The sequence below is a fragment of the Passer domesticus genome, chromosome 14 (assembly GCF_036417665.1).
Source record: "Passer domesticus isolate bPasDom1 chromosome 14, bPasDom1.hap1, whole genome shotgun sequence".
NCBI lineage: Eukaryota > Metazoa > Chordata > Aves > Passeriformes > Passeridae > Passer > Passer domesticus.
Genome location: NC_087487.1, coordinates 5,917,317 through 5,931,219, shown reverse-complemented (window position 1 = coordinate 5,931,219; position 13,903 = coordinate 5,917,317). Strand labels below are relative to the sequence as shown.

Genomic DNA, 13,903 nt, shown 5'->3' with positions numbered 1-13,903 from the left:
AGTTTCTGCTAGTATGGACAGTGTCAAGAAAATGTATCAATTGAAGAAACATAATGTGGAACTAGTAAGCTTTCTGTCATTAATTCCAGATCTTGCTATTCCTTGCAAATAGAACAGTTTGATGGAACTGTTCATCCTGATTGTAAAGAAAAAAAATCAAGTTTTAGACAAAACTATGTTGTCATTCAGATAAGTTTTATTACATTTAATCAGATGTTTTTACAATGTATTGGGTGGTTTGATTCTGATTATGTAAGTTACATAAAGTGTACCATACCTCTTTTATTCTCCCCAAATGCCTCTTGTGTCTGTGTGCAGCAGTGGATGCAGTTGTGTGTTACATCTTTTGAGAAGTTTAATTACGGAAAATGTAATGATGACAGTGTTCTATTTAATATTTCATTTGTCTTCTTGGAAGTGTTTTGTTTGGTGGCTTGTTAAGGGAAAGCTATATGTATTTGTGTGCTTTAAAAGTACATCTGAAAGGACCTGATTCAACTCCTACTTTGTCTGCAGTTGGAGTTGAATCAGCTCTGTATTGTCCTGTTTTATGGTGAGATTCTGTGCTTTTTGAGGTACAGCAAAATAGTGTAGTGGTTCCACACTAATACATACCACAAGCATTGCATTTCATAACATTTCTAACTTGACATCATGTTGCTGCAATGCAATGCTGTGTGAAGATTTAATTGACTCAAAGTGTTAAAGAAAAAAATAAGGCAAACTTTTTTTTAAATTTTAGGGAGATTAGGTGTGAATTACTTGAGGATTTAAAAGTATGTCTTTGGGATATTCTTATTAATAGGTGACATGATATGTATTCTTATTTTCTTTAAGAACTTTAATAGCATTAGGCATTATCTTTATGGATAGATTTTGTGCTTATGGATGAAATACTATTTTCTGATGCCCTTAGAGAAGTGCTTAAAGATACTTTGTCATGTTAATTTTTTCTTATTTCTGCACAATCTTTATCAAATAATGCATTAAGAAAATCTTAGAGAGAAAACATGTTGGTGTTACTCAAATCAATGCAATATTTGTGTATATTCACAATACATAAACCAAAAGCATATTGCAATACTGTATCACTGGAAATCTCAAAAATACCTAAAGAAAAGATATAAATCAACTCCGTCTTTAGTCAGAGGGTGCTTTTTAATCTATTTTTATTTGCTTATTTTTAAAAACTTTAAAAATTCTGTTTAACCAATGAGATTCATAAGCTCTTTGATGTGTGAATCCATATTGTAAGTGGAAATGAAGATATAATTTAATAAAAAAGGTTAAAGTGCTCATCCTTTTGTTCGTGGAGATAATCCACCTGAATCCTACTGAAAGAAAATGAAAAAGGTAACAGCAATGTTTTATTTCTTTAGGGAGCATCTGTCACTCCAATTTTCTCCTGCTTTCCCCCCCCACCAAAGTGCATCTCCTATTCTGTGATGCACAGAAGCACAGCTACAAATGAAAACACCAATGTCCCACCATGGGTTAAGAATAAATAGTAATTAAGAAAAAACCAGGCTATTAGAGAGAAGGAAGCTGTGCCACAGGCTTGCAGTGGGAGATGGAGGAGACAGAAACCTGGTTTGTGTGGAGTTTGTAATTTTATGATGAGGTTTACTTGGGGCAGTAGTTCTGGACTCAGTGCTGGAGGAAACTGCTGGAGTCCTGAACTGCTGATTCAGACCCTTTCCTGTGTGTGCAGTGTTGTAATCTAATATGTAGGAGCCTAAACGAGATGAGTAGGATGTTTTAATCCTCTTGCTGGAGGGACAGTATTTGGATACAAAACCCACCATCATAACTCTGCTAGTACAGGTAGAGTGCAGCAGGGATTAACATCTGCAAAGGTGGTCAAGAAGAAACTGACAGCTGAACTGGGAGTAGTTTAAAAATAGTACATTTTTATAAATATTTACTGAAATCCCAATATGTGCAACCTGAGTCCTTTTGCAACAGAGAAATGCTAAATCACATTATTAAGGGGAGTTACACAGGTAGAACATAATTTCTTGTCAAACTGATTATTGTGTTTTTCTGCTGCAAGGAGAAGATAGCGGGCAAATAAATAAATAAATGAAAAACTACAAACCACAACAAAACCCCCAACAGGATATTCTATCCATTCTAACAGTTCTCAGTAATATTCCCTTCTGTTTCTCACAGCATTTGCCTTGACTCTTTCAGAGTTCCTGTGCTTTGGCGAGCACCCCCGCTGCTCCCCTTGGTGCAGGGCAGTGCAGCAATGAAAAAGGCAAAAAGCTCAGTTACTGATAGGTTTTCATTGGGGAGATTATGGAAATGACTGAGACTATTCCATATTTACATTCTTTTAAGAATGATTGGTAGTTGTCTGAGGCAATCTAGGTTACAGAAAAGAATGCAGGTGCAGTGCACTAGAGCATTTGAATTTTGACAGGATCCAGTTCCCCTGTTTAGTGCTGTTGTTAAAAGAATGTGTGATATAGAAGCCTGGATGTTAAATGATAGCTGCTTCTTGTAAGATACTGCACAGGCACATTTATTTTCAAGCAGAGGAGTAAGCTTATTTGAAATCAGTGAGGAGTAACCAGCATGTCTGGAATTAAGCACTGAGTGCTTTGTTGTCTCAGAGTCTTTGTATTTAAGCTGGGTCTTGGCTGTGGAAGCCCAAGCTTATAATGAAGAATGTCTGTTTTATCATTAGGACCATCCCTAGGGAGAAAAGTGTCATTGTTGGTTTATGTTCCAAGTAGCATCATATTTAGTATAATTAAATAATGGAAAATGTCATCTTAATGTAGGAGAAAGAAAACATCAAAGATTGATCTTCTTGGTGTTTCTACGGAACTCTATGGAAAAGTACAGATCTTCAGAATGGATATTTCCCATTTTTGTTTACTGGTTCCAGTTAATATTGTTTAAAATGAGGATAAAAATTTTAGTTTAGCCCATTGTAAAGCTTTATTTATGTTGCAAGTTAATTAATACTTTTTTTTTTTTTCCTGAGGGAGGCATGGATAAGGATCCATCCTTAGAATCAACATACTTGCAGAGGTGCACAAGAATTCAGCACAGCAGCTGAGTGCTTAGTGTCTCTAGCATTGTTTCAAACTTGCCTTTTATTTTCTCAAACAAATATTAATATTGAGTAACTATAATTGTTAGTATTTCCAGTCTGGTCAGTGTGAGTAAATGTCAGCTTTTCCAGCCTTGGGTTTGAGACAGAAGCCAGTGGTCAATCTGAGCTGAGCCCAGCCTGTGTCCTCACTTTTGGTGGTGCTGAGGAAGCTTGGCTTCTAATGGCAGGTATAATAATTATGGGAATTTTACACATCTTCCAGCTGGGATCTGTGTAGCTACCAGAGACAGAAGTTTCTGAGAAGTTTGCCTTCAATGTTGCTACAAGAACTGAAGTGGTTTCTTTATAGGATAGGCAGGCAACCTGCAGTATATGAAGAGTGTAATATTATGTCACCATTTGAAGTCTTGTTGAGGCTGCACAGCTCAAAACCTTGTCCACTCTGCATTAACTCTAGCACTCATACTGTGCTTGGAAAACAGATACAGAACATGTGTCATTTCAAGACATGTTTTTTAAACATTCTGGTGCTGACATTTATAAAATTGTTCAGAACTCTAATCACTGAACAAGAAGAGAGTTTATGAAGTTCTTGAAAGATTTTCAATGTAACTGCTCTGTTTAGAAATTAAGATGACATTAGTAATTTCAGACATAATTTAACTAGAAAAAATCAGGTAACATTAAAAATTTTTATAAATAGTAATTATATGTGAGTAGAATATAAAACAGCTTTTATTCATAAACTCATATTATATTCAGACCATCTGATTATTTTATAATAGGTATTAAGTCATTAGCCCTTGATATGACACTTCACCTTGAAGTCACTGTTGCACATTATTTTGTTATGCTACTGTGCTTGTCAGTGGAATACAGATAGTGAAAGTTTAGGGGTTTTTTGCTTATTTTACAAACTAGAGAAATAATTTAGAGTCATGGTTATGTAATGTGATATATGATCAGGAAGCAGTCAAGGTCAATGAAACGGTTGTAAGAATTGTGGATAATAAATAAGGGCCTCAGACTCCAGGTGGGATATACAAAATGGTTCCATTTTACTTGACTAATATTTTCAAAAGTTAATGAATTGGGTGCCTTAATTTAGGATTCCTGTGATGAGCTCCATTAAAAAGGTGTTGTGTTTCCAGAATATTAAACATGTTATTTGAACAGAAACAGCAAATTTGAAGCAAGGTGTCAGGAATTGTTCGCTACCTTCAAAGATCCTTATGCTATATTCTACTTTTTCAAGCCCTAGACTTCCTTGAACATATAATTCCTAGGCTTTTGTTCAAGACTACTTGCTTTAAAGTAGTTGATGGCCTGCAGATACTTTAAAAGGGCTCTTACATATTTTTCTCCTTTAGCCTGTGATAATTCCTCTATACTCCTGATGCAGGTATTACAGTGACTTAGCAATTCACTTATTAATTTGCTATTAATATTGTATTAATTTAGAGATTCAAATAAAAGTTGAAAGTAGACAATCGGATGCAGGAAATTTTATTAATAAGTGTTTTTTTAAACTTAAGGTTCAGATGCCAGAACCATGGAGCATTGCATTATAGTTTCAGTATTCATTTAAAAAGAGTGAAGTTTGTTTCTATGATTACAGTGAACACTTTGGGAACACAAAACATGATTCAAAAGAGAGAAGGGTTTTAAAAAGATGTTTTTCAGATTTTTAAATAATTTTGTTTTGTGTCAATCTCAAGACACTTGGTCGTTTTCTCATGACTTTGCACTCATGTAGTTTTATTTTGAAACTTTATATTCTGAACTTTTGACATGTATTCACTGTGGGAATCACTAGTATTTGAAGGAGCTCCTGTTGCTATACTACATGAGTGCTACTGGAAATGGATTCTTGAGAGTCTCTTGCTGCATCTGGCATTCTGCAAAAGCTGGGTAAAATTGCTCCAAGTCTGTCTCAGGTCTGCTATTGCTTCCCTTTGCTGTGGCAGGAGTGGAGGCCCTGGAGAAGCTGGTAGTTAATTGGTTTGCACTTGTCCCAAAGTCTTCTCTTCAACCACACAGTCAAAAACCCCGTGATGCTGTCAGCATGGATATCTTGCCTCACATCCTTCCTTTGGTGTGCATACAGTGCAAAGCTTCCCAATTCACAATATCAATGATAGTGATTGGATTTTTCTTTGGTTGGTTAAATAATATTTTATTTGCTTGTAAAGCGATCTAGAAATTAATGATTTTGTAAAGGATTGGAGGGAGTAGATAAATTGTGATACTCCTTTTCTATAATTATATTTTATAACTTTAAAAAGACTTTTTTGTATCTTGGGAGCTAAAAAGTAAGAGTCATAATTTATTCTCCAGCAGAATGAAATGATAGCTGGATTCCAGTGGCAGAAAGTTAATTTTTTCAAGTGGCTGTAAAGAGTGAAGCTTTTAAACAGAAGGGCCTTTGAACATATCACTAGTGTAGTTCTTTGTTAAAACTGTGTAACTTTGATTAGCCTGTTATTTGTGTTTGTTTGGGTTTTTCCATGTAAGTAGTTTTCTTTTTTTCTTTTTTTTAATAAAGGCTTTTCAGTATCAGAAAACATTAAAAGACTTACAGCTTAAAGAAATGCACATTTGTGGGTAAGGCCCTAAAATAAATGGCTTGAAATGTTATTCAAAATAAGGAAAAGCCCAGTGTAGCTTACAGCTGTTTGACTTTTCTATTAAGTATAAGGAGGAAGTCTAATGTGCCAAGCATTTAATTCATCAGAGGTGCAGCTGAAGATTAATTAGCCCAAATTATAAGTAATGGAGTAGGCAGCCCTCAAAGATTCCCTGCAGAGAGAATAAACAGAGGCTCTGACAGCAGGGGAACAATTGATCTCTCTGAGGGCTCCAGCATCTGCATCTGCCATGGGCACAGAGTGTGTTCAGTTAGGTGCTTGAGCAGAGATGTTTGGAGCACTCTGTTTCACACAATGGCAATGTGCTGGCATTGTAAATGTCACTGTCTGTGCAACAAGATAGAGACTGAGCAGTTGTCTTTCTTTGGAAACCTCTCCTGGTAATTCTTGAGGACATTTTAGCAGGGAATCTGTGGTGTTCTTGAAGTTTCTGCTGTGTGAACAAATATGTTGCTGTAGGAGACAGGCATGGTTCTCAGAATTCAATCCATATATGATTAGACAAAAAATTCCAGTGCAGTCTCAGCAGGAGTTTCATATTGTAATTAAGACGCATGAATATTATATTTATGTTTTCAGGTAGAAATTTGCAGTTCAAAGTCGGCAATAAAATAACCCAAGGGGAAAAACCATCTAAACCAAATTACTATGGTATCAAGAGAACTTAGTATGTGGGTCTGTGTGCATGTGTAAAAACCCACCAAAATCAGGCATCTGAAAACAAAATAGTGATTTGGTAGTTGCAGTGATTCAACAAAAAAACGAGGGGCTTTATCTTTATAAATTGAATAAGAGATTTGATAGGATTTGCTTTAATTTTCAAGTTTGGATGTTGTAACAACTTCTCCCTAGCTGTCCCATGGCCATGTCATCCTGACCACAGTGTTGTGTAGACCTGGAAGTCTTGGTAATTAAACAAGAATATTCAGCATGTAGTTATTGTATTTGGAAATTGGTATTTCAGGAGTTGATATGGCCCACTATGCAATGTCCTGTTTTGGTGATCCATATGTTTAAGACATCTCCACCTTTCTTTCTGTTATGCACAAACATTTATGTGCATACAAAAGCCATTAATTCTAAGTAAAAGAGCATAAAAACATCCTAAAGTATTTTTTGTGAGAGGAATCTTAATGGTTTTTGAAAGAAATACTGAACTGCTGTCTAAAGACTATGGAAATACAAAAAAATTACATATTATTTCTTGTTTAAGCTGATTTTGAAATCTTCTATGGCTGCAGTTGAGAAATAATATGAAAAAAGTGTAAATCTGGGCATGAAGACTTCAGATTTTTAGGTAATTCTTGGTGAGTGTATTTGTTGGAATGGAGTTTTCCTTTTCCTTAAGTGCCAGTCTGACTAGGGACTATTTTGTATTTAAAATATTAATGTCACATTAGTACGTTAGTTAATTGTTAACTTAGTTCTGCTTATTAGTGATTTCCAACAAGCTCATTGAAATATGGATTGCTTATGGACTCCCTCTAGGACTGTGTGTAGATGATGAAAGGCCTTATCAAGTGTAGTAGTTTAATATATTACGCCTATAACTCTAACAGATGCTATTAATGTCGTTATTGTTGGTTGTTACTCATTGCTGGAATTGCTGAAGCACCATCAGCACTCAAACTGGAAAAGGTCAAAAGCCAAACACTGCCAGGCCTCCTGGTGATTTAAGTGACAGCCATCTCTGTGTGTCACAGGACTTGGGTTTCCACTGAAGGAACAAACAAAAATAGTCTTTAAATTTTCAGAAGTGAAATATATTTTTCTACAATGTATCTTTTTTATCATTCTACACACTTTTGTACAAAAAAGACAACTTCAGAATGTCTTTGACAAAATCTGCAATCAGTGTGGTGTTGATGGGAGCTAGACTTCTACATACTTGTATCTTATTTTGGCACTTAGTGATTGAAAACTGTCTCTTGGAATGACATTTCTTATATGTATAGCATGGTAATAATGTGTTTTCCTTTGTAAATTTTTTTAAGCAAATAAAAGAACGTATTCTTTGTCTGACATGGCTCTTCTTGTTTGGCAGGGTAACTCCATCTTCCGAAAATCCCAATGGTGCTACCTGTAGTGTAAGTCAGGGAAAGCCCTCTTTAAGAAGAATAAAAGGGAGAATACACAGAAGCAAAAGTCTTGATAGCATTGATTTCTGTGAATTCACTGTAAGTACTATATCTTTTACATTTATTCTATATGAAGTTAAGGGAATCTTACTAATAAAGCAGTTTGCTTCTTGCGTTGGGTTTACCTGTTTGTCAGATTAGCAAAGATATTGTACTTCATATTTTAATTGCCTTGCTACACTGCCAGATATTATGAACAGTGAAGTCACTTACATGATTGGTGATGTACAACTACATTCTTGTTCTTCAGCAACCATGAGACAGAAATTTCTATGTCAAATTTTAACATTGTTGCCTCCATAAGATTAAGAAATTGACTACAAATGGAGTAAATATGAAAACAAAATATTATTTCAAATTTTATTTTTATATTGAGATTTTGGAAATTGCTTTTAAAGTCAAACATGACTTTTTACAAAACCCAAAAAACTATTTCAGTTGCATATGGCTACAACAAAGTGCTAGAAAAGGAAATATATTTTGTGAAAGATGTGTATGCTTATAACACTTGAAAGCTGGAATCACAGGTGATGGGTTACTTCAGTTGGGCAGTACTGGTGTATTCCTTTTCTCTTCTCTTTGGTTAGGGGGTAGATGTCTTTGTGTTATAGTTTTGGAAACTTCAATGTGATCATGGTAAAGAACCATGACAACCTCCCAACTAACTGGGGGGAATTTGGTCAAAACAAATTATATTCTGATAAGCTAAAATAATTTACTCTTTGAGTATTTAAACAATGTCAAAGAATATGTTGAATTATAAGTTGGTTATGAAATATGAGGATGAAAGAGCTAAAAAATGTGTGCTGTCTTTAAAATGTAGAAATCAATAGTGATGTGAAGATATTGTCTGGCATTGCATGGTGCTAGAAACAGTATCACTAAAATATTCAGATGGGATTTGGGGAAACATCTTTAAGGCATAACAGTGGTTTGAGTGTGTTGTCTTTCAGTGGGATGTTTTTCACGGATGATGCCAATAGCATAATTGGTTTTTTTCCCTCCGGACAGCTTTGTTTTTAATTGCGAGGTCTCGCAGCGCGATCTTTGGGACAAAGAGCTTGTTGTTTGCTGTTCAAGGAAGTAATGAAGTTCCTGGGAAGGGTTTTGGGATGTCTTGTTTGGTGCCCAGATAGTTGTGGGTCTGGCCAGTGCTGCCGGGCCGTGTGCCCTGGCTGGGAGTGTGAGGGAGCTGTGCCGGGGCTGCGCTGCCTCCTTCCCAGCTGCCTTTGGTGTGCCTGTGCTAGCTGTTGTCACAGCACTGATCCTCTGCAATCATTGCTCTGCTGAAGGTTACAGATTCCCCTAGGGAGCAAAATTTCCTTCTGCTATATGGGTCTTCATCTGTGTGGTCCTATTAAGGAGTTTTATCTAAATCTATCTCTACTCTTGGGGCCTTCAAAGAAAAAGAGATTATAGCCAACGGTAATAAGAATTTCTTGCATGCCATAGAACCTTTGCAAAGAGATTTGAGACATAATAATGGACATGTCTATCTGTAGCATACAATGTGTAGAGTATGTCATGTATAAATTCATACATTAATAGCTAATTATTGATTATTAGGATCAGTAAAGGAAGTGCACTTTTTCCAAGGTCCCATGTTAAAGGATGATACAGATTTAAATAGCTAAGCAGACAAATCAGAGTTAAAAATTATGGATTTTCTTGCTGCTACATGATTTAGAATCATACTGAAATATTTCTTGATATTGTGTAATTGCAGTTTTATTGTTCTCAAATTGTGATTAAAAATAGATCTAAAGAAGTAATTGAATAAATTAGTATGCCTAAGTCTTTCAAGAGTGCTCTCAGAACGGAACATTTTTCATGTGAAGAGTCTTCGTCTAGTAAAAACACCCAGGCACTGGCAGACAGAAAACAATTAAAAATAAAAATTAAAACACAAAGGAGCTTCTTTTAATGTTCTCTTTACAACTGTTTTATGCTGTAGTATATTCATTTTATGTACAGTGAAGTTGAAAAGTTTCATATTTAAATACGTGGATAACTTATATGCTGACAGCATCCAGTGAACTGTTGGTTTCATTCATCATGTAATGAGAATGAGATCCATTAATAATTCTGAATGTTGCTGGATTTCACTTTAAAATAAGTAATGTCAACGTAAATCCTAAACTAATCTTTTTTGGAAACCTTTTGTTTAAAGGCAAATTCTTACTGAGGACAAATCCTAACAGCAGAAAGATGTAAAAAATAACTTATGCTTTCTTTTCTTGAAGTGAATAAATGTGTCCCCAGTGGGGAAGTTCTGCATTTCTATGCAGTATGCCCATACAAAAATTCAATAAATGAAAATGCTGTATTTACTATTTGACTGGGACTTCACCTGAAGCTGGGGACAAGTTGTAGGAGCTGTGTTAAACTGAGAACTGTGTTAAACTTATTCATTAAAAAATAAGTTTATTCTTTGCAAGGGAGGGAATAACCAGTGAAGAGCCTTTTGCATGTGTAAAATTTCAGCAGAGGCCAGGGAGGGACTACCATGGGTTGTCTGGGCAAGGTGATGCTGCCAAGTCTGTTGTTTGCAGCAGTTAGTAACATGGAGTTTGTGATATTAATGGCTTTTGGTTACAGCTGTGGCTGTGATCTGCCCAAGAGTGCAGGAGAGGTCCTTGCCTGAGGAGCCTCAGTGTCCGATGGCCTGTGCTGCAGTGACCCATTGCAAGCCTCAGGGATTTGCCTGTTCCTGCTCAAGGCTGGGCTGGATGGGGTCCTGGGCAAGCTGATCAAGTGGATGGCTCTGCCCATTGTGAGAACTAGGTGGGAACTAGGTGACCTTAGGGACCTAGGTCCCTTCCAAACCAAGCCCTTCTATGGTTTGTGTGAGTCTGTCAAAGCACACACAGTGCACTGCACACCTGCATTAACATCCCATAGCTGGCTCACCTGTATTAAGCTCACAGCACCCTTCCAGAAGGTATAAGTTCTTCCTGATTACAAGTGCTGAGAGTCTGTAGGATTGCTGACAAAATCTCAATTTTATTTCTTAGTGATACCTCTGCTGTCTTAAGTGGATGATACTGGGGTTTGTAAGTGATGCATCCTTTTACCATTTTGCTAAGGCAGCAAGTGAGAAGATAAAGTGATGAAATTATGTTAAGCCACAGAGTGATAGCACAGCAACTTCCTTAAAATGTGTATCCGTTTTCAACTTCTTGCACCTTTTTTCTTTTCTTTATCCTCTCCATGTATTAGCAGTACCACTTAGTCAGATTAGCACCTGTTCACCCAAACAAAGTAAAATCTGTTTTACTGCCCTTCAGTTCTTCTTAAAGGAGTATCATCCTGCTATGCTGTGCCAGATATTAGCCCTTGGAAAACTCAGTTTTAGTGGTATGTATAAAAAAATACACCTGTATTTTATGTTGAGTATTGGAAAATGGTTATTTTCAACCCAGAAATGTGGCAGAACTCCTAGTCCACATTGCGGAAAAAAGAAGAAAATATAAAGAATAGCATTATCAGCTCTTGGGGTCATATGTGGAATACCTACATCCTTGTAGATTGAGCTTGTGGTACTGGTGTTCCATTACATCCATATTTTAATGGTTGTTACTGTGAAACAAACCCTAGCTTTGTACAAGCTACCCCAGATAGCAGTAACACTTCTGAGCCCAGTTCGTTGACAGGGTTTTTGTTGTACTAGGCATTGTGCAAACACAGAGTGTTTACTCTCAAGGACCTTACAATCCATTTCTAATAATAGGTAAGATGTGACTAAACTTTGATTCTTTAGCTGCATATGGCTCTGGAGCTGCTCAGTTGCAGCACTGATGCTAGGGCTTCTGAAGGTCACTTTGGGATGCAGGTGCATTTTGGGACTGCCCTGCTTGATAGAGCCCTGGGAGTTGTCCTCCTCTCTGGTGTGGGAGCTGCCTTGGGAGGCTGTGTGACAGCTCGGAGGTGTTTGAATGGATCTCGTGGTTTGGCTGCTGCCTGTGTGACAGATTTTGTGCAGGTCTCATAGCACTGCAAACACTGACCTACAATGTGTGGATGCAGAGAAACCATTCCCTTCTTTTCCTTTTAGTCAGTTCTGGGAAAGGGAGACTGGGAAAGCTTTTATAAAGAGCTCATATAATGAATTTTATGTCTAAGATACTTTTTATTTTTGTACCTCTTTGATTGGACTTAAGAAATTACTGAAATCAGCACCTTGAATAGTGTATTCTTACAGGAGTACAGATTTAAGCCTTTCCTGCTAAAATCAGCCCTTTGGACAATGGAGCTAGTCTTGGAAATCAGAGCACTGCAGTTATTTCCAACGTGAAAAAGTCCAGTGCTGGAGGCAGCTGGTGCTAGCCTGCTCTCACTAAACGTGGACACAGCTTGGTTCAGTTCACCTGCAGCTGGAGCAAAGCAGAAAATCTCCAGTGTACTTCCATTTGCATTGGAGTTAAAACCAAGGAATGATTTTGCAAAATGTTATACTGTCACTGGTTTGTTTTTCTTACTTTTCCATTCCTTTCTAGCAATTCCTTCCTCAGGTGCATTGTTTTGTCTTTTCTTGCCATATACTGCCAATGAGGTGGTATTGGCTGGAATCCCTGTGCACTAATGCTTTAGAGGTTCCTGATGTCAGCATGTTAAGCACAAAAGTAACACAGTAGGGTGGGAGATTACCGAAAAGGGAAGAAAAGAAAGACAGCTAAGTACAAAGAGCAGTCTGAATAAAGCACTGTGGAATGCGTGACAAAATGGAAGAGGCAACAAAGGAAGAGGTAATCAGAAAGTGAGAATTAGCTAATGTGCTGTTGCCTTCCTTGGATGGGGAGCACACATGTTCACCTAGAATAGTAATTTTTAGTGCGCTGTAGCAAAGTGTTATGCCTTGTACAATTTCTTGCAGGGGAGCTGCAGAAACTCGGTATTTCAGCGTGCTTGCCTGCCCTCATTAGCAGGATGGAGTGATTGACCTCGCGCGCTCTGCGGGGGTGTGTGCCCGGCATGTTCTGTGCGCAGGAGCTGCGTGTGCGCCCGGCGCTCCGAGCAGCTCCCGTCACTGGCTGTGCCATTGTGCTCTTGCTGCTCTTTCACCTGCTTTATCATTTCTAATGAAGTTTCAAGGCTCTTTGGAGGCTTTAGTGATTAACTTTAATGGATGTTTGTGATGACATCCTTGTTTCACTTCCCCAGTCTCCTTGGTAGATTTTTGTAGCATACAGCAGGCTCAGAATCAATTTGGTGTTGGAGATGTCCTTACCAGTGTGTTGGGTAACTGTTGCTGTGAGTAGTCCCATTCCCCCAGTGAAAAAATGTAGTGATCAAAACATAATACTGCACTATGCTGGTTAACTTCTCATGGAGCATATTGCTGAGCAAGGCAGTCTGGTCTGTACTGAAGCACAGATTTATTGCCATTTTTTAATTTTATCTATTGCAAACTCATCTTCCCGTTGAATCATCTTACAAATGACTTCTGAGGTGGTAGATATTATTCAGTAATTTGATTTTTGTTTCCTTTTCTAAAATAAAATTCTTCAAGTTTTATATTTCCATTTATCTTGATTTTCCTGCTGAGTATTTTAATTTGAATATGTGTCTGTAAAACTTGTAAAATGAGAAATGAATAATAACACAAATGGTATGTATCAGACTCAATTTCTTAGGATGGAGACATAAGAGCGCTCATGTTCTTTAAAAAGTCCTGCAGGTATTTTGATCATCTCTGTAGATGTGGAAGGAAGAACTCATTAGCACAGCTGGAGTCTTGTGGATGCCCTTAATTTGTTACTGTTCAAAGAAGTGTGGTTGTTATGCAGCTGTTTCTGAGATTTAAATCCTCCCTGGTAGCTTAGTCTTGCTTCACAATATTGTTGTTGTACTGTAACCCATTTATTATAATAATTTAATCTGTTGATGGTGTATGAACACAGTACAGACTTTATACAGTTTTCTTTTACCTAAGATAGTCTAAATAATGAAAAAAGAGGAATATTTAAGCAGTTTACACATTTTACAGTTAATGAAATGAAAATACTTTACGTCTTACATGCATATTTTTATTGGTGAAGTATATAGAAAAA

At 37.0% G+C, this 13,903-nt stretch overlaps 1 protein-coding gene across 13 annotated transcripts in view; it reads left to right on the top strand.

The window, feature by feature from the left end:
• TJP1 (tight junction protein 1) overlaps nucleotides 1-13,903 on the top strand; it is a 189,492-nt gene that overhangs the window by 34,417 nt on the left and 141,172 nt on the right. For all 13 annotated transcript variants that reach the window (XM_064388967.1, XM_064388975.1, XM_064388971.1 and 10 more), the window contains one exon: nucleotides 7,760-7,892. In XM_064388967.1, coding sequence (XP_064245037.1) covers nucleotides 7,760-7,892 — 133 coding nt within the window. The remainder of the gene's footprint in view (nucleotides 1-7,759; nucleotides 7,893-13,903) is intronic.